Here is a 19764-nt window from a genome sequence, read left to right on the forward strand (position 1 = left end):
GCTCACTTTGCCACTGGATTCAAGCAAGCCTGGCTGAAGACGGCTGAAATGCCAGAAACCGGTCCTAGGAAGCTTGTTTCGGGTCCAGGGAAGGCATGGCTTGGCAGTTCGGGCTGGACTGTTCCCATGAGGCACAGGGTCAGACTGATTTGCATATGGCTATGTCTGAACTGGGGTGGCAGAGTGGGCTAAAGAACGGTGATGGATTAAACCCTGATCTGTTGACTGGGTGTGAGTGTTTGATTGGTTCTGATGCTCCGTCCATCACCACCCCCTTTTGTACCGCTTTGTTCGCTATAAATTGGCAGGGTATGCTCAGACGTGAGTCCCTTGCTCACTTTGCCACTGGATTCAAGCAAGCCTGGCTGAAGACGGCTGAAATGCCAGAAACCGGTCCTAGGAAGCTTGTTTCGGGTCCAGGGAAGGCATGGCTTGGCAGTTCGGGCTGGACTGTTCCCATGAGGCACAGGGTCAGACTGATTTGCATATGGCTATGTCTGAACTGGGGTGGCAGAGTGGGCTAAAGAACGGTGATGGATTAAACACTGATCTGTTGACTGGGTGTGAGTGTTTGATTGGTTCTGATGCTCCGTCCATCACCACCCCCTTTTGTACCGCTTTGTTCGCCATAAGTTGGCAGGGTATGCTCAGACGTGAGTCCCTTGCTCACTTTGCCACTGGATTCAAGCAAGCCTGGCTGAAGACGGCTGAAATGCCAGAAACCGGTCCTAGGAAGCTTGTTTCGGGTCCAGGGAAGGCATGGCTTGGCAGTTCGGGCTGGACTGTTCCCATGAGGCACAGGGTCAGACTGATTTGCATATGGCTATGTCTGAACTGGGGTGGCAGAGTGGGCTAAAGAACGGTGATGGATTAAACCCTGATCTGTTGACTGGGTGTGAGTGTTTGATTGGTTCTGATGCTCCGTCCATCACCACCCCCTTTTGTACCGCTTTGTTCGCCATAAGTTGGCAGGGTATGCTCAGACGTGTGTCCCTTGCTCACTTTGCCACTGGATTCAAGCAAGCCTGGCTGAAGACGGATGAAATGCCAGAAACCGGTCCTAGGAAGCTTGTTTCGGGTCCAGGGAAGGCATGGCTTGGCAGTTCGGGCTGGACTGTTCCCATGAGGCACAGGGTCAGACTGATTTGCATATGGCTATGTCTGAACTGGGGTGGCAGAGTGGGCTAAAGAACGGTGATGGATTAAACCCTGATCTGTTGACTGGGTGTGAGTGTTTGATTGGTTCTGATGCTCCGTCCATCACCACCCCCTTTTGTACCGCTGGGCTCCTCCCTCGGCCTCTTCTTGTGGCTTTTATTAGTCTGGCCCTCAATCTCCTCCTCGAGGTCCTGTTCTTCTCCTTGGTACTCCTCCGTCTCCTCCAAGATGTCCTCCTCAAGTTCCTTTAGGGACTCCTGATTCCTCTGTGGCAACGTCATTGAGTGGTGTGCCCCCTTCTGCCTTGCCCTGATGGGCTTGGGCAAGAATTATCTGCACACTGCGCAGTCCTCCGAACTGTGGTCCTTTGGGAGGCAGAGGTAACAAACCTTAGGTGCGTCTTTCTGTGGGTACTTGTAGGGGCAATCAGGGCAAAACCTAAAGAGGGTATGGTCCATGACCTTTTCTCATCCTCCAACCACGCTTTCTTGGTGTGTCGGTCTTCTCACCTCCGAGTTTCTCTGTGGTCTTTGGCGTTTTCTCCGCATCTTCCCCTTCTTTACTAGTCATTAATCCACTTCCCTCGATGGTTATTTTCAGTAGGAAACTATTCTTTCTCACCTCCTGAGCTCTCCCTTAGGCTCCTTAGCCCAACGGCGGAAAAAAGAATGTCAACATGGCGACTATATCAAGGGATTTCCAGGCACACATCTAACGTCACACAAGTAGGTGTTTAAGTCCAAATGATGGACGGCGCCCATGAAAAGAAAAAGAGTAGACATTCTAGAAAGAGACTGTTTCGGACGCAACCACTGGTTACTTGAGTAATGCAGAGCATGTGAATCCGGAAAAGATTCACATTGTAACCAATGATTTATTTAAAGTACTTATGTTTTTTAAAGTGGACATAGGCTAGCAACAAAGATCTGAAAACAAAATGGTTAATTACTTGTAGGAGTAGTTTTCATCTTAAAGAATTTTCTGGATTTACATTTTCTCCATTATTCTGACATGGCTTGGCAGTTCGGGCTGGACTGTTCCCATGAGGCACAGGGTCAGACTGATTTGCAAATGGCCATGTCTGAACTGGGGTGGTAGAGTGAGCTAAAGAATGATGATGGATTAAACCCATATCAGTTGACTGGGGGTGAGTGTTTGATTTGCTCAAATGCTCCGTCCATCATCCCCTTTGGTATCGCTTTGTTTGCCCTAAGTTGGCAGGGTATGCCCAGACGTGGGTCCCTTGCTCACTTTGCCACTGGATTCAAGATATCCTGGCTGATGAGGGTTATGAACTCGAAACCGGTCCCAGGATCCTTGTTTCCGGTCCAGGGAAGACATGGCTTGGCAGTTCGGGGTGGACTGTTCCCATGAGGCACAGGGTCAGACTGATTTGCATATGGCCATGTCTGAACTGGGGTGGTGGAGTGAGCTAAAGAATGATGATGGATTAAACCCAGATCAGTTGACTGGGGGTGAGTGTTTGATTTGCTCAAATGCTCCGTCCATCATCCCCTTTGGTATCGCTTTATTTGCCCTAAGTTGGCAGGGTATGTCCAGACGTGGGTCCCTTGCTCACTTTGCCACTGGATTCAAGATAGCCTGGCTGATGAGGGTTAAGAACCCGAAACCGGTCCCAGGATGCTTGTTTCCGGTCCAGGGAAGACATGGCTTGGCAGTTCGGGGTGGACTGTTCCCATGAGGCACAGGGTCAGATTGATTTGCATATGGCCATGTCTGAACTGGGGTGGTGGAGTGAGCTAAAGAATGATGATGGATTAAACCCAGATCAGTTGACTGGGGGTAAGTGTTTGATTTGCTCAAACGCTCCGTCCATCATCCCCTTTGGTATTGCTTTACAATTCCGACTTCCCAGAACGGGATTTGTACTTGAGATTAACACAGGATAGCATAAGGACTATAATTCCCACTTCCCAGAACGGGACTTGTACTTGAGATGAACACAGGATAGCATAAGGACTATAATTCTGACTTCCCAGAACGGGATTTGTACTTGAGATTAACACAGGATAGCATAAGGGCTATAATTCCCGGAATGCAAATGAAGAACAAATGCAGGAATTAATGAGTTACTAACGCAGGACCCAGGAAAGGTCTAGCATTAATGAATCATTGAAATGAGGATCACTTAACAACTTTCAGCTGCAATGTATACTTTCATGCAATTTGTGAAGGGCCACTAGAACAGCTGGAGATGTCGCTGACGACTTCCAGCATGTGATACTTAAAAATGTGCAGACGCTGACCTTGTCTAGGGCTAGTCGCACACCCTGCTGCTCCCCGGAATGCCTCTGGCGCGCAGCGAAAGCCGACACATGTGTACCCTCCATTACTGCAAGGATGCTGCGAATGACACCAAATCAGCTGCAGGGCTCATTGCAGCCGAGCACACAAGCTGTAATTGCTGCAAAAAGAACCAGAAACAAGCTCAGCCTAAACAACGACATAGACGGCCCAATCAAGCCAAAATTAGCCTTGCAAACATCACGTCGCAATAGGGTCATAACTACCTACAGCGATTGTGTAACACGTCATTGAAAAGGCCACTGTGGACATGAAGTGTAATAATTATATCTGGTTATTCCTTGGATATTCTGCCCCCTAAAAATGCCGAGAAGGTCTTGCAAAAACACATGTTCAAATTAGAGGAACGATCCTTAGCAAGGACGCATATTTATCCAACGAACACGCCAGTCTACCTTTGCATCAAAATGTAGTTATATATCTAGGTTCACGAGTAGGTAGTCCCACAGGATTCAGTGCTGTTGTGTTTGTGGTATATGCTGCTAGGAAAGTCTTGTTTAGAGGAAAGAGCTGCAGCTCAGTGAAACATTGGACTGCATAGTAAATGCATTTGGCGCAGGGTTTGATTGGGATTAAAAATCGGCCCGGGCACCCTAGTGGTGCGCGCGCACCACAGAGGAGCGGGGGCGAGGGAGCGCGGCAGCGAGGCGAACGCGCGCTGCTGCGCGTAATATACACCGATGGGAATGGGCAGAGCAAAGCCGGGACATGCGCCCGCCTTTGCCCAATTGCGTGCCTTATTTTTTTTTATATAACACGCTAAAGCCAATTGCACGAGCGTGTGGTTAGCTTTCAGAACCTCCTACATGAGGTCTCGCGCTGCACGAGCATGTCTACGCATTGCAACGCTAGGCACGAGACCTAAAAAGGAAAGAGAAACAAGAATACTAAAAGAGGTCAGTTCCGGACCCAATCACTAGATGGCGGAATAATGCACAGCATGTCAATCCAGAAAAGATTCATGCTACAAAACGTTTAAAGTTAAAAGCATATAGAGACAGAAATAGATTTACCATTTTTGTAAGAGTGAGCAGAGGCTGCCCTGAGAATCTGCGTTGACAGTGTTGATGTTAACTCTATATGAGTTCCACTGAACGAATTGCAAGTGACTAGTGTGTGTAAATAGATCTAAATGCACATGTGCAACCAGAACATATGATTTCTAGTCTAATGAAAGGCACAATCATTACCTTATATGTCCAAGTGAATATACTCAATGACAAAATAAAGGTAATGCGTAAGTGCTAGTTGTGCTGATCATTTAAAACTACCAATACATGACTAATATTGTTGTAGAACATGTTAAAACTTCACAAATGTTATACTGCTTAGCACAGTGTTGCTCTTCCAAATAGGAATGCTGTTTGCTAGGCAAATTCAGTGCGGAATTGTGTACAGAGGCTTGCAACAAAAAGCACTATTAAAAACAATGCCCTTTATAGCCTGCCCGCAGAAAGACCTAAGAAGTGAAAACAGGGACTCATGGTATTGATGCAACAGTACAATGAATAAAACGAAGGCATTCTGATCTCAGTTTCAACTTTTAACCAGGCATAGGATAGTGTTGTACTACAATTTCAATATTTCCCGGCAAGCGTTATACATTTTCACTTGCCTCAGATACTATTCTCATACAAAATAAGCACAATGACCAGAAAATGTTCTACCTGATATCCACCACCTTTAACTTCACTCCAGAAACTGAAAAGAGTTCCAGCGAATACTACTGTGTACACTGGTGTACGTCGTCCCATACATGCCACTTTTAAAGGCTCATCAATTGTAAAGCCACCTCATTATAAATGGTACAGCTTTATCAGTATTAGGACATGTTATCAAGTATAAAAATTGAGTTTTGCATAGTTTGCATGGATTGTAAATGAAATTGAGCATTAAGAACTCAGCAAAATCGAGTTGTTTGCCATTTTCACTGTATGTATTTCAAGGATAGACCATACTGGTACATATCCGGTGCAAGAAGGACAAGGAAAAATATTAGGCTATCATTTTAAGAAGCACAATTAACTCTCACCAAGTTGAACCAGGTAATAGACCGTGAGCAAGAGCTGCATTTCCTCCGATATTGGCAGAATGGCTGGGCCGCCGTACTGTTCATAAGCTTTAGGAATGCACTGTGAGTTTTGATAGCACGTGGTTAAAAGTGGGCTCAGTATTATGTCACTTAAGTTCCCACAAAGATAAGGAAAATTTCCGTGTCCTGCAATGGATACAAAAAATATTTGATAATGTACCAAAAACAGCATTTTATTCACAATTAATTGCATGCAGATATTTATAAACTTTAACTTATATAACATTTTAGTTTTATGGACTGGCTGACAACATAAAACACATGCTTTCTGTACTAGGATCCATTTTTTTCTTCGTGCAGTCAAGGTTGATTGTTTTTTGAATCTCATCAGACAGACTTGCAATCGCATTCTGCCCTCTCACTATGTAGACTGAATCACAGGAGCAGAGGGCAAATACACCAGCTGATAAAATGAGACAAAATCAATGTGCTAATGAAAACCACAAAAGCCAAGCTAATGCGACAGAGGAAACAGTAATACAAAATAAGGGCACACATAACAACTATAAAAGACATTCTAACAAATATATATATTTGTATCACAAGAACATTAGTGCTCAGTCATCATGACTAAAACACACAGACCAACATAGATATGTAACCAGATTGACCTACTGTCTTCCTGAGCACATCTATGCCCTCAGGCATGATCATCTTGTGACATCAGCATATTAACACCAACGTCATTAAAATCTGCATTTGTGTTACCGCCAAGACATAGGGCCAGATGTATCAAGCGTTTTGCTGTTCACAAACCGGCCAATTCACAGAATTGGCCCGTTTGCGAATGGTAAAAAGCCTCTTGGGATGTATCACCTCAAAACGCATTCACAAAATAGTGAATCTAAATTTTTGCGATTACCTATTTTGCGAATGCATTTAGGGAATCGCAATTTGCGATTCCTTAAATGCAATGCTGGAAGCAAAAAAATATTGCGACCTGGCTTTAAGGAATCGCAAATTACCACCAACTTCAGGTTGGTGGTAATTTGCAAATGCGACTACCTATTGGGTACTCGCAAATTGAGCATGCTATTCCTATTAATTCCTATGGGACTCTAAGCCCATAGAAATTAATGGGAAGCCATTCCTTATTTGCGACTCACAATATGCGAGTCGCAAATAAGGAATGCGTAGGAATCACAATTTAATTTAAAAAACCTACATACATTGCATATTGCAAGTCCATAATAGCGAATCGGTAAAATTCGCTATTATGGACTCGAAAAATAGAATGTTGATACAACCGGACCATACTTTCAGGCTCATTGGCATGTTCTACATTTTTTAACTTTTGTTGAACTCTTTTTGATCAGGTAATGCAGGCAGACATTCTTCCAATATTTTCTCACATAGATTACATTTACCAATTTAGGGCCTGCTTATGATGTCGGTTAGAGTAGTCTCCGACCCACATCACTGCGGTTTCAAAACCGACCGACCTCGGGTTGGCAGTCTGGCACCGTAAATACGATGTGACCGCAAATGGTGCAGTCGCAAATTCCCATTCCTTCATGGGAACTTGTGCGACGGTCAGAAACAAGCCGCAACACAAGCTCCTATAGAGAAATGGGAGTTACAGTAAATCCCTTCACCGTGTGGCAGGCATCCACGGTGCCACTCACACTGTGCAGGGATTTACAAGAGGTCACCTTAGGTGCCCTCCGACCCACAACCGTAGGCCGCGGAGAGAAGGGGGCCCTGATAGGGGCCCCTAAAGTCGCTTTCCGAAAGGCTTTCCATGTCGGAAAGCCCAACATGCATTTTTGTCTTTAAGATGGCAAGGGAAATTAGCAAAAAAATATTAAACTTAGTTAATTTCATTTATTTAATATTGTATTGGTAATATCATTCTATTTAATATCCTTTCAAAATGAGTAGATATTTTCCGAATTCCCTCTCTGTCTCAATAATCCCACACCCTCTTCCCGACCTCAAACACACACTCCACTAAAAAGGCCTTTCTACTCAATTCCCCTTTTCCTCAAAAATCAAATCTGATTTGTGATTCTATCTCATCATCATATTACAACACAGAAACTCTGGGGCATATTCACAAGTCCCTATGGCCACCACAGCGTCACTTTTCAGGATGTTGTGGTGGCGATAGGGGCTTTGCCTTATTTACAAGGCAGCGTTAATCCACTTAACTTGGCTTAACGCTGCCTTGTAAATAAGGCCCCCCTCTCACGCAAAACTTAGCGTGAGAGGGGTGGTCTATGGGTGCTGCGTGGGCGTTCCACTGCAACATCCACTAATTTTGACGCTGCCCTCTATTTACAAGGGAGGCTAAAATATGGAGGCAGTGCCAAAATTAAGACCAGGGAAATCCTGACCTTCAACAGGAGCAACAAGGAAAAATGTTTAATTTCTCATCGTTGTTGCTGTTTCCATGTGTGCTGCTTTCTGCAGCACACATAGAAACAGCAAAACATCATTGATTGTTTATGTGCAGGAAGGTGTCTCTTCCTGCACATAAACAATAATTTAAAAAATATTTTGTTTTACAATTTCTATGTGTGCTGCATTAAGCAGCACACATAGAAGTTACAAAACACCATTTAAGATTGTTTATGTGCAGGACGGGAGACCTTCCTGCACATAAACAATCTCACCCTCAACGCAGACACCCTTGCACTTTGGTGCAAGGATGTCTGCGTTGGCGCTAGGCTGCTAAATTTAGTGTCAGCGCAGGGGGAAACGCAGGGCTGCACCATATTGTTGTACATATGGTGCATCCCTGCATTTCAGAAGTGGCGGAGGGTGGTGTTAAGCCAGGAAGGTTAACGCTGCACTCTGTCACATCTTAGCAAATATGCCCCTCTAGGTTTTATGGTCACTGGTCTCAAACCTTTTTAGGTCTCGCCTGATTTAGTAAGCGACTTTTGAAAGTGCCACCACAGGCCTCCAGCTTGCGTGCACGCAAGTGTGCACGCGCGCAGCCGCCATCTGTCTTTCCTCCGTCACACAACTCCCGCTTCTCCCCCTCCCCCACCACAGATCGCTTCTCCTCGTGCGCGCAGCCAATGCTTGCATCGCTCTCCGCGCTTGATCGCGATCACTTTCACTTTCGCGGCCGTGCGGCCAATGCTTGTTCTCATTGTGGCCACAAGGTTCAGCATTCAAACAGAAATGCTTCCCTCACTGGTTTAAGTTGAATAAGTTGTAGTTCTGGGTCCTTGTTTCCTCCCAGACCCCTTAATTCAAAATGTTCTCTCCATCCGCTCTGAACATGACTTCATCCGATGAGAATTTGGGGCGTTCCTGGCGGGCCTGCTTCATCATCATCCCCTGACCCCATTTTTCGCTGCTCTTTGTCTCTCGCCTTGCCTGACCCGGATCCTTCTGTCCCCTGCACCGAGTCACCCTGGCCATTATTAATGCTGCATTAACTTTGGCTTCACTTTCAGTTCTTTTTTTATCTCCGGGAGCTCATTTAGTCATGGCAGATCACTTAACCAAGAGCGTCCTGAGTGTGGCTGCATAACATTAAGTGACTAGTTTGACCTCCCTGTCTGCTCACCCCCATCCTTCTCTTCAGCACCATCAGTCTCCGCAAAACCACCCAGTTTTTGTTTTTTTATAAATTGTTAAGCATCAACATAGATAACATTTTATTGATGTATTTATTATAGATATTTACATCAGGGGAACCTCGCCATAGGGGCAGCGTAGTGCTTTTACATATAACAGTGTATGTCTACTTTGAAGAAATAAAAAACACAGGAGAGTGGAAGGGGATATTCCAGCTATAAGATTCAAATTTGTTTCGAATTAATGCGTTTTCAACTGTTTTCACAAAGCCAGCCAGTTCATGTGAGTCGGACAGCTGCTCGGAGGTGGTTCTAGACTTGAAGTGCTTGGCAGGAGAAGGTCTGATTAAGAGTTTCTGAGTTTTTGTCCTCCTGTTCTGTCTGTGTTTAATTAAAAACAAAAAAACATAAAAGCATCAATTTAGTCTTCTTTTGTTTATCTATTCCCACTGTGAGCTATAACTTCTATGCCAGTATCAGTATTATTGATAGCTCAGAAGTAGCACATGCATTTGCAAATCCAGTAGGTCTGACATTGGTCGCTAGCCTATTGACTTTGTCAGTGTTTTTTTCCCCCTGTTTTTTACAAACTTTTATATTTTAGGAAAGCTGAAGGGGGCCCCATCAATATAAAAACAAGCATTGGCTTAATCAATAATTCTCACCTTTGGGACCTTATAAATGTTTAGCCATGCAACACTTGATGTTGTTGCACCAAGGATATTGTGCTGGATAACTAAACACTTATAAGGTCCTAAAGGCGAGACCTATTGGCTATGCCAATGCTTGTTTGCTGTTGCAACCAGTTTGTTGAGGTGGTTGATCTTCACTGCGGGCTTGGTCTTTCTCAGAGGGAAAGGGGGACGTATGGTCTGGCTCACCACTGAATTTGATTACATAACATGACTTGCTTGCCGGAGAAGAAAGATGTGCCTTGTAGCCATCATGCTTGTGGTCAAAGGACATGGAGGAGAAAACAATGCCCTTTGAACATTATGACTTGCCATTTCCAACATATCTTTCTTACAGTCTAGCAAGTCTTAGATGTTAATTTTAACTAGCTTCCCCTGGTTAGCTAATCATGATTCATTGGAAAGCAATGATTATAGCAGGTATGACAATCCCTTAATGACCAATCAAGATTAACATTTTAGGGGGAAAAAATATTTTGTTTGTTTGACATGCCTATGCCTTGGCAAATGTTTGAAAAACATACAAAATTAATTAAAAGAATGTACAATTTTAACATGTGGCCATGAATCATAGTTTCCTTTCTGGTTGTGGCTGCACTTAAATAAAAGTGTCTTGAAGATGATAGGGAATCACAAGTCACCCTCAGATTCAATTTTATGCTCCAAGTTACTCATTCCAAGTCTTGCCAGGAAACAGCAGTGAGTTTGTAAAACTTAAAAATCCAGATTCATACTGAAAAAAGAGATTTTGAGAACAGATACCAACTATCACCAAGGATATTGAGAAGAGATTATATATCTCACCATACTTAAAAAGTGATCAAAAACATGTATCTCTTCCCTCTATTCATTCATTGAACCTACTTTGTTATAGGTATTACATGTATGGCAATTGTTTAAATATGTATATAAGCACACTGAGCATGCTGATAAATATCTCATAAACAGCGCAAAGAAATTAAACATGTTTACATTTACTATTGCAGTGTCTATAAAAGGGAAAACACAAGAATTCCAGTTTTAAGCAAATATACCTTTAAAAATTACTGGCTTGCACATGCATTTTTGAAGGAGATTGTCAGGTACTGAAACAGGTTCTCCAGAGGCAACCACTGGTGATGGGAGAGAGGCTCCAAGAGAGGACGGTTGTGCGTAAGTTGTTCCTGTGGTGTCTTGAACAAGAGATGAATGTTGCACATAAGGTGTTCCAATACCCTCTAAAATTAAAATACAGTATTACGAACTGCCTCTTTTCACATTCATAGACAAGAGTACTGCCAAAACAGATTTAACATTGCATATTTAATTCAAATCAAAACAACTTTGGCACCGTCTCAAAATAAGAGCATTTACATCTGATAGAAATGTGCACTTTTTGCAGGGTCACTCCGGCCTTTTTTTTGCCTTTTTGCTAAACCCTATTTTTGCTGGCTATAGAACTCGGTGTACTTTACTCCTGCTAACCAGTGATGAAGGGCTTGTGCTCCTCCTTTCAACAAGGTAAACTTGGTATACGCCATATTTTACTTAGCTATAAATCTAAATCCAAAGTATATGGTACCAAACTGTACCCGGGGCTGGTAAGTTAAATGTAACCAGTCGGGTGCAGTAAACAATGTATCCTGGCCTATCACTGTAGCCTGACTGTGCAGTTTTAAACTAGCAACTCGACCTGTCATATATAAACCCTGTTGACAGGCTTAAACCTAACTTTTAAATATTAATAAGTCACCTCTAAGTTAGGCCCTATTACCCATAGGGTAGGGTGCATGGTATTTAAAAGCATACAAGTTATTTTCACTACAGTAAAGCTGGCTGCTTCAATTGGGAAACCTTGGATTATATTATAACACTTCATCATGCTAAATTCAGATTGGTAACTACAAGATAAATTTTTCAGCAACTATTTTTTTAGTTAAACAAAATCCAATTTAATGGTAAAATCGTATTTTGTCTAACTATTACAGAAAAGATACTTTAGAAAACTTACCTATGAAGGCCTTTCTGTAAGTATTCAACTATCATCTGGAAGCTTGTTGGCTCCCCTGTAGTGAGGTGGGAACTGCTCCTGGGATAGCGACAATTGGGTGTGGGGGGGTATTGTCGTCCCCTTAACAGAATGGCCTGGGGGCGTTACCAAAAACCATGGTGCACTTCAAAGGGACCGCTCTGTCACAAGCAGTTATAGCTCACACCTGGGCCTGCCTCCCCTTTTGTCTTTATAGTCAGTCAGGCATTAGTCACCTGTGGGAGGGAGAGCTGCCCCAGAAACTGCTTAAAGTGGCCACTGGGACCAGCTGTGAGTATCCCCTTTGATACTAGACTGTAAAATCCTAACTAAATGTCGCATCCAGCTTAAGAGGTCGGCTGGGGTTTTACATATACCATTTGGGGCACACTTCAAAAGAGGCAAACAGAATTCCGAAACACTTTGTGGTGTACGCTGTCTGGTTGCTGAAAGCTCAGCTTTGATTTTAACAGACTTCTGTCCCTGAGTTTGTTAAGGGTACATGGACTGCCTAAAACAGAATGTTAGTGTTAGATTACAAGGATACTGGGATTACCATATACACTCCCTTTGCACACCACTAGCCCACATATCCTATGTTTAGTGGGGCCGAAGACTTCTGCCATCTTGAAAATACCCAAAATGGGTAGGTTTAGCCCCGGGAACCTTACCCAATTGGTTAAGGTGTCCCTAGGGGTCATTACCACCGATAAGCTTGTGCCAGGCATACATGTGGCATCTCCAGGGACCTGCTTCAGAACACTCCTGAAACTGTGGAAGATCAAAACAGGACTGAACCAGCTGTCTGTGACTTGAGCAGAGCCTAGAAGACTGGACCTGCTCTCCCTCTTGAACCAGGACAAAAAAATGGACTTCGAGGGTCATAAGCCTGACCTCCTGTTAATTCTACAGGGACACAGCAAGCTACAAGAGACCTTTCCCTGGTAACTGGACAGGGACTGGACCTTTCCATGGCCTCTGCCTGACACCCTGTGAGTCTCTACGTGCTTCCCCTTAAGTCTTGGGGGCTTTAGAAGGGTACTTCAGTGGTGGATTGGGACTTAAAGGACTAAAGTCAGAAGGTAAAATCTTTGACCAGGATAAACCTGGTTAGTGTATCCAATCCTCACTCAATTGAGGTCAACGTCAAATTATGCCTAGGACCTGTTCTACTGTGACAATTGACTATTATTGTTCATCTTGGTAATAGTTCTACTTAAACACTTAAAAAACTAAAATCTCTGGTTCCTCTAAGTGGATTTGTGTTATGTTGGTATCATTTTGTTAAATAATTCATTTGGGATTTTTAATGTTTTACATTTCAAGATTATTACTGTTTTAGTACTGCATAAATAATTTACACATTGCCGATAAGTAGGCCTGTCTGCTCTGTGCCAAGCTACCTGGGGGTTGAGCTTAGGTTTATTTAATGACTTTAGTGGGTGACCTGACAAGTATTGTGGGTATTACTTGAGGTGGTTACTTACCCCACTCAACTAATAACCAATTTCATATGATATCCTTCTCGGTGAACCAGCTCTGAGGACCAAACAGTAAAAGTATAAGAGACCCTCAGTGCCAGTGTAAGTGGACTAACTCACTCATATTCAGCTCAGACAATGTAATAAAAATGGAGAAGAAACAGAGTTTAGAATTGAACTTCAACCCTTCGGGGTTTCCAACCCAGGGCCCTTCCGCTTGTGATGTGGGCTGTATTAAGTGTACTATAAAATACTTACAATAAAGACCCAGATTAAGTATTTTTATCAGTCAAGAGTGGCTAAAGGGCTTTTGAAGAATCGAATTTCATCCTTGTAACTGCTTAATAAATTCCGGAGGATATTGTGACTTTTGGTCAATTGTAGGGCCTCCCAAGTGAAGAATTAAGTGATTTGGAAGAATCAGAGGAGTGTTGTAAAATGTCCATCGAGTGCATTGAAACTCTAAGGGGCATATTCTCAAGCCCCTATCGCCACGGGAACATCACTTTTTTTGACGTTCCCATGGCGATAGGACTAACGCCCTATTCTCAAGGCAGCGTTAACCCACTTAACGTGGCTTTAAGCCACGTTAAGTGGCTTAACGCTGGCTTGAGAATAAGGCCCCTTTCACGCTAAACTTAGCATGAAAGGGGGTGTGCAGTGTGTGTTGCGGTGGGTGTACCACAGCAACACCCATTGAATTCGACCCTGCCACCTATTATCAAGGGCGGCGATAATAGGTCGCAGCGCCAAACTTAAGACCCGAAAAATCCTGGTCTTAAGGTGGCGAAACGAGGAGAGATGCTTAATTTCCCCTTGTTTTTGCTATTTCGATGTGTGCTGACTTGTGCAGCACACATGGAAATAGCAAAATGCCATGGTTTGTTTATGTACAGGAAGGTTTCCCTTCCTGTACATAAACCAACCTTTTAGAAAATGCTGTTTTATAACTTACATGTGCGCTGCATGAAGCAGCACACGTGTAAGTTACTAAACGGCATTTTAGGTTTCTTTAAGTGCAGGAAGGGAAACCTTCCTGTACATAAACAAACCTCCCTGCTCACAGACACCCTTGCACTCAGGTGCAAGGGTGCCTGAGTTGGCTTTAAGTCGTGAGACTTAGCGCCCTCGCAGGGGGAAATGCCAGGCTGCACTACATTCTTGTGAATAGGGTGCAGCCTGGCATTTCGGAAGTGGCGGTGAGAGGCGTTAAGCCAAGGAGGCTAACGGCTCTCACCGCCACTTCCTCGTGAATATGCCCCCAAGTGTTTAACCTCTCCTGATGGTCATCCCTTCTATGTGAGGAAGCTAAACTTTATTCTGGTTATATGACAACAAATATTTCCACTCACCTCAAATAATCACTTTTAAACACAAACTTCACATACCTCTTTATTCGGGGTTCTTCTGGAGCTCTTCTTGGCATCGCTAGACACAGATTAGTCTCACCAAATAAACGAATTGGGGATTATAAATATTTTTTGTTTAGCAAGTTATATGTAAGTGCTGCACTCTCATTCCCTCAGATTCAAGCCGATGGGAGCTAAAATATTCAATAATGGTGAGGAATTAAATGTATTTGTTGCTATCTGGACCCTGGCGTGGGTCTGACGGTCCTGGATCTAGTCAACTCAAGTATTTGATAAAATACTTACCAGGTTTGTTTCTGTTATTTGCGTTGAGAACATTGTTAGTTTCGACTCCTATTGGTGATTCAGGTGACCATCCTTTGTGGCGCTTTTTGGGTGGGCCAGAATTAGTTAAAGTACCTGCAGAAACAGACAAAGAACAATCTAAGAAAAAGCTAAAGTTTTAGCTAAAGCGAAAACCAGCATCACAATACCCACTCCTGTTTGCATTCTCAGCAGAGAGGCCAAGCAGTGAAAGACCATTCTGTACACGTGGTCACCCACATTGCCTCTAGTAGCAGTGGGCAGTGTGGAACGTTTGAACCGAGGAGGAAGACTCGAAAAACTGCTGTTTGTATTCATGCGCCTACCACAAGAACATAATCAAGCCCTAAATACACATTGGTGCCCAGAAGCCATTGCGTTTATAGTGTAGGGTATGCAAAATAATTAACTTGTCCATTCAAGAAACAAACACTTTACTGTTTCAAATCTATGCACTTTAATTACTATGAACAGAATATGTACAAGCATTACATGTTCCTTACAGAGTGCATATATTCTAAATGGTTCTCTAAACTATTCTACTTTCACTTTATTCTATTTTTACTTTACAGTTACTTAGCTCAGCTGGAAATCATTGATGCGCAGAGACATTCATGTGCACACCGCCACTGAATAAAACAGACATGGTTAGTAAGTAGATGCAGTGAGATTTGTCGAGCATCCAATTCCTCAAGGAGTTCCGTCTCGTGACCTATTTTCACGCTTCGTTCCTGTACACGCCACGCCAAAGTATCTACTGTGCGTGGTAATCTTAATTTTTCAATGTGATAACTAAAGAACCGGCCCCTGCTACCCCTTCAAATGATCTGAAACAAGGTCATGTTGGGACCGTTCCAGTCAGTGATAAGTGTTATTCTTAATAACACCACGTGATGGCAGCAAATATCAACTGCTCAGCCACTCATTCAGAATGGAACTTTATAAAGCAACGTGTACGAAAGCGTTGGGACAAAACAGCAAGGAAGCAAATGCAAAGGAGGCCAAATCTTTAAACGTGCACAGAGTGCATGGCTGAAAAGATGTTGGTTGTAGTTTGGCCTATTTGGGAGAGGTAAGGAGAGGATGCGCATGGGGTTTCACGGTGGGGGAAATATCACTGCACAAAAACCGTGTGGTGTTGCATAGTGCGAGAATCGATGCAGTGCCACGTGCACTTACTTAATCTCTCTAGGAGTGCACTGTATCATAAGTAGAACTCGACAGTGGTATGCATCAGTGGCGTCAACGAGGGTATATACCACCTGGCAGCAGCATAAGTCAATGTAGCGCCCCCTAGAGAGCAAGTACTATATGGAACCCACCAAGACGATTCAGAGCCCTAAGGCAAAGTGAAGCCATCAGGAAGTACTATATGGGTCTACCCAGGAGCCAGGAGGAGTAGATACTCAAGTCACAGGCACCGTTGCGCCAGTGCGGGAGTAGCCATATAATGGGTCTACCTAGGAGCGCCAGGGCCAAACCCAGTGGGGCAATGTTCAGCCATCAGTGAGAACTATACTCACGTGGCATGGTGGTTAAGGGGGAGGGGAGGGAGTGGGGTTTGAGCTTTGGGCTTTCCAAAAACCATGCTGACATATGGTAAAATACATAATAATAGAAGCAGTGCAGAAGGAGTGTTAAGGGGCGGTGGAAAGGGAGCGGGTGCAGATTGCAAGGGGTACTTAAAACACAATATTATGTGTAATAACTAACATTTTAACACCTTCATATAAGACAGATGAGAGTGTGTTTGTGCGTGTGACTTTGTATGTGTGTGCATGTAAAAATCCCAGGTGAAAACCGAGAGTCCTCACCATACCCGACTGAAAACACTTGTCCCCAACTATTTATGAGAGAATAGATTAATCAAGGGGGTGTAACACCCCAAACACCCCCGAAGCTACACCCCTGACTATACTGATTGCCATCAGGAGTGACAGAGGACCAGCCTTCCAACAGCACTGCTATGCACAATGGAATACGGCCCCCAAGCCCACTAGAGTCGCTCTCAAGTTGCAGGTACTTAGCAACTTTACGGGTAAAACCCAAAGAATGGAGGCATCATGAATCCGCCAAACAAAATCCACCCAGGCACATCAGAAGATCCCACCACCCATCAGAGATGTTGATTAGCCACCAAAGAAGTCAGCTTTGAGGTTCAGCCAGGAGTAGTGGGGGACCCACAAATTCAAGGCACTGGCAAACCAGTGAGGGAGTCCACCCAGGCGCTTCCAAAGTGCAACACAGAGGAGATGTTTTCAAAGCCGAGCCACCCCTAACCCCCAAGAGGGAGTGCAATATGGTTTCCACCCTGGAGTGAGAGAGGGCCAAGCACTTGGAGGCGCTGGTAAACCACAGAGGGCATGCTATATGGCAGTGTTTCCCAAATTGTGAGTCGCAAGTTGATTTTTGGTGGGTCACAAAAGTCCAAGCGATAAATAAAGATGCTGTTAAATTCTGTTTTTCTCTTGTCACAGTTGCTGAGCTTTAAAGACAAAGGTCACATTTCAGGCTATGACTTCTGACAAATTGCTGCTTATTTTTTTTAACATGGGGTTTGGTGTTTACAAACTCCTCTCACATTGCAGTCAGAGAAAGAAAGGTAAAGGGATTTATTTGATAATCTTGTGATACGAAAGACTGTAGGATACATGTGTATGAACTGTACACATTCAGCAGTCAGGAAAGCAAAAGTGAAGCTTTTATTTTTTAAATAATTCTGAAGTGTGATGGAAACAAAGATTTTAATAGAACCAAAACAAATCAAGACCCTTTACTTGGCGGTGGACAGATATTAAATATTTACTGAACTTGATTTCTACACATTATCATTTGTTTGTAGTAAAACTATATCTCTGTGTAAAATCAGGGGACATTTCAATGGAAAATAGCTGTCTGTAAATAACAGTGTGCTACCGCACGATGCTTGAGTTACATTAAAAAAATGCCCCTCCTCATGTTCATTAAAGCTAGGTGGGTCGCAAATGTTGCCGTTCTAGAAGCTGGTTTGTGGTTCTAAAAAGTTTGAGTTCATCCAGGAGTAACAAAGGGGTCCAAGATTAAGCAGTACAACTGAAGAAGATCTAGTCTTTTCTTTTTCTTCTCGATCTCCGACGTGTGAGATTCATCATCAAGACTTTCTGCCTTTCTCTTCACGGTCGACGGCGCCTTCACTGCAGTTGAAGCCTGTTTTGACCTCTCTTATTTCGACGTTGAAGCATCCTTTCCTTGACCGTCTTTCGACGTCTTTGATCTTTCGAGGGTCTTTGCCGTTATGGAGTCCTTGTCGAAGGATCCAACTGAGTGTTTCTCTCTGGGCGCAACTGTGAAAGTCAAGTGTTCCCTTCGAGACCCTTGAGTCCGTTTTTCGAGACTAGTCTAGTTTTTTCAGGGTTGACGGTTCTCTTACCTCTCTCTTGACGTCTTCTTTTTGACATCTACGACCTGGACGTCTATGTCCGTGTCGACCTCTGGACCTTCGGCGACATTGTCCTCTTCCTTGCTGGAGAGTACCCGGTCTCGTAGAGATGGTGCTGTGCCCTGCCCCTACATGTTGCAGTTGGCTCGTCTCTGTCTCTCTCTTACCCCTAAGGTCTTTGGAGTAAAAGCTGAACAGGTGTTGCAATCTTCACTTTGGTGCTCCAGTGGTAAGCAAAGGTTGCAGACAGGATGTTGTTCCTTTTGGGCGTACTTGTGGTGACAATTTTGGCAGAACTTGAATGGTGTCTTGTCCATTACCGCACACAGAGAGCTACCTGTATGCCCATTGTCCGTTTGTCGGCGAAGTTTGTACTTTTCAGCTTTCGGCACACTCCGACACCTTGATTCGAAGTCCGGAACGTCGAATCCTCATACTGTTTGTTTCTGAAGTTTATTCCTTAGTTTTCGTCGATTCTTCTCTCCAAATATCAGGAGCACCTTCTTCTTTATTGATCAAGACCCAACAGTGGAAAAAAATAATGTGAAGATGGCGATCAAAGGTGGGAGCTTCCGGAGGAAGCACGTCGACGTCACGGAGGAACACCAAATGGTGGTATGTCGACGCTCACCAAAAAACAAGGACAAATGCAACAAATACAGACCCAACCACTAGATGGCGGAATAATGAACAGCATGTGATTCCAGAAAAGATTCACGCTGCAAAAGGCAGAGTTCTTGGGTTTGGGCAATTTCCATATCCGAACAGAGCCAGCATGCAAAATGCCAGACCTTTACCTGGAGCCGAGGGAGGAGGGGTTAAAAATTCATGGAGATGGAAAAGGGTGACTCAATGGCTCTTACACGCAACCTCGTACAACTCAAGAAGGCGGGTTGTTTGATTATATATGTGTGACTTAGGGCATGATTAGAACTCTGGTGGACAGCCTCCCATCCATCAGGGAGCCGAAAGCAAAAGGCTACCACCCACCATATTTAGCAATCTCAGCAGAGTTTCCGTAGCAGTCCCACTGAAAAAGAAACACATCATATTATCAGCTCTATGTAGGACAGATGGTCTGATGCACCAACACGGATGGCCTCAACTCCTTCAGGCCATCAGTGCAGGGTTTCTGATAGTGGAGCTAGGGTGGTGAGGGGAGGTTGATAGGGTATTCCACCATTAAATCGGGTCCTTAGTTATACATGCCATGGGGGAGGACTAGTACTTCATTTAAATCAAAAACCACCCAAAGTAGATGCAGACTTGCCTTGTGCACATTTGCTAAATGCCCAATAGTCACAGACAGCTTAGAAAATATTTTAGTAGCAAATCTGACATTCACCAGGTTGAGTATCAGGGTTGAGATACTGTAGGAGGATAC

General features: G+C 43.9%; 1 protein-coding gene across 3 annotated transcripts in view; it reads right to left on the bottom strand.

Moving 5' to 3' along the window:
* GREB1 (growth regulating estrogen receptor binding 1) overlaps positions 1 to 19764 on the bottom strand; it is a 637715-nt gene that overhangs the window by 305346 nt on the left and 312605 nt on the right. For all 3 annotated transcript variants that reach the window (XM_085610685.1, XM_085610682.1, XM_085610683.1), the window contains exons 8-10: positions 14945 to 15058; positions 10835 to 11017; positions 5516 to 5701 (exon numbers count right to left, since the gene is read on the bottom strand). In XM_085610685.1, the coding sequence (XP_085466811.1) occupies positions 5516 to 5701; positions 10835 to 11017; positions 14945 to 15058 (483 nt within the window). The remainder of the gene's footprint in view (positions 1 to 5515; positions 5702 to 10834; positions 11018 to 14944; positions 15059 to 19764) is intronic.

Source organism: Triturus cristatus, chromosome 6 (genome assembly GCF_964204655.1).
Source record: "Triturus cristatus chromosome 6, aTriCri1.1, whole genome shotgun sequence".
NCBI classification, from domain to species: Eukaryota; Metazoa; Chordata; class Amphibia; order Caudata; family Salamandridae; genus Triturus; species Triturus cristatus.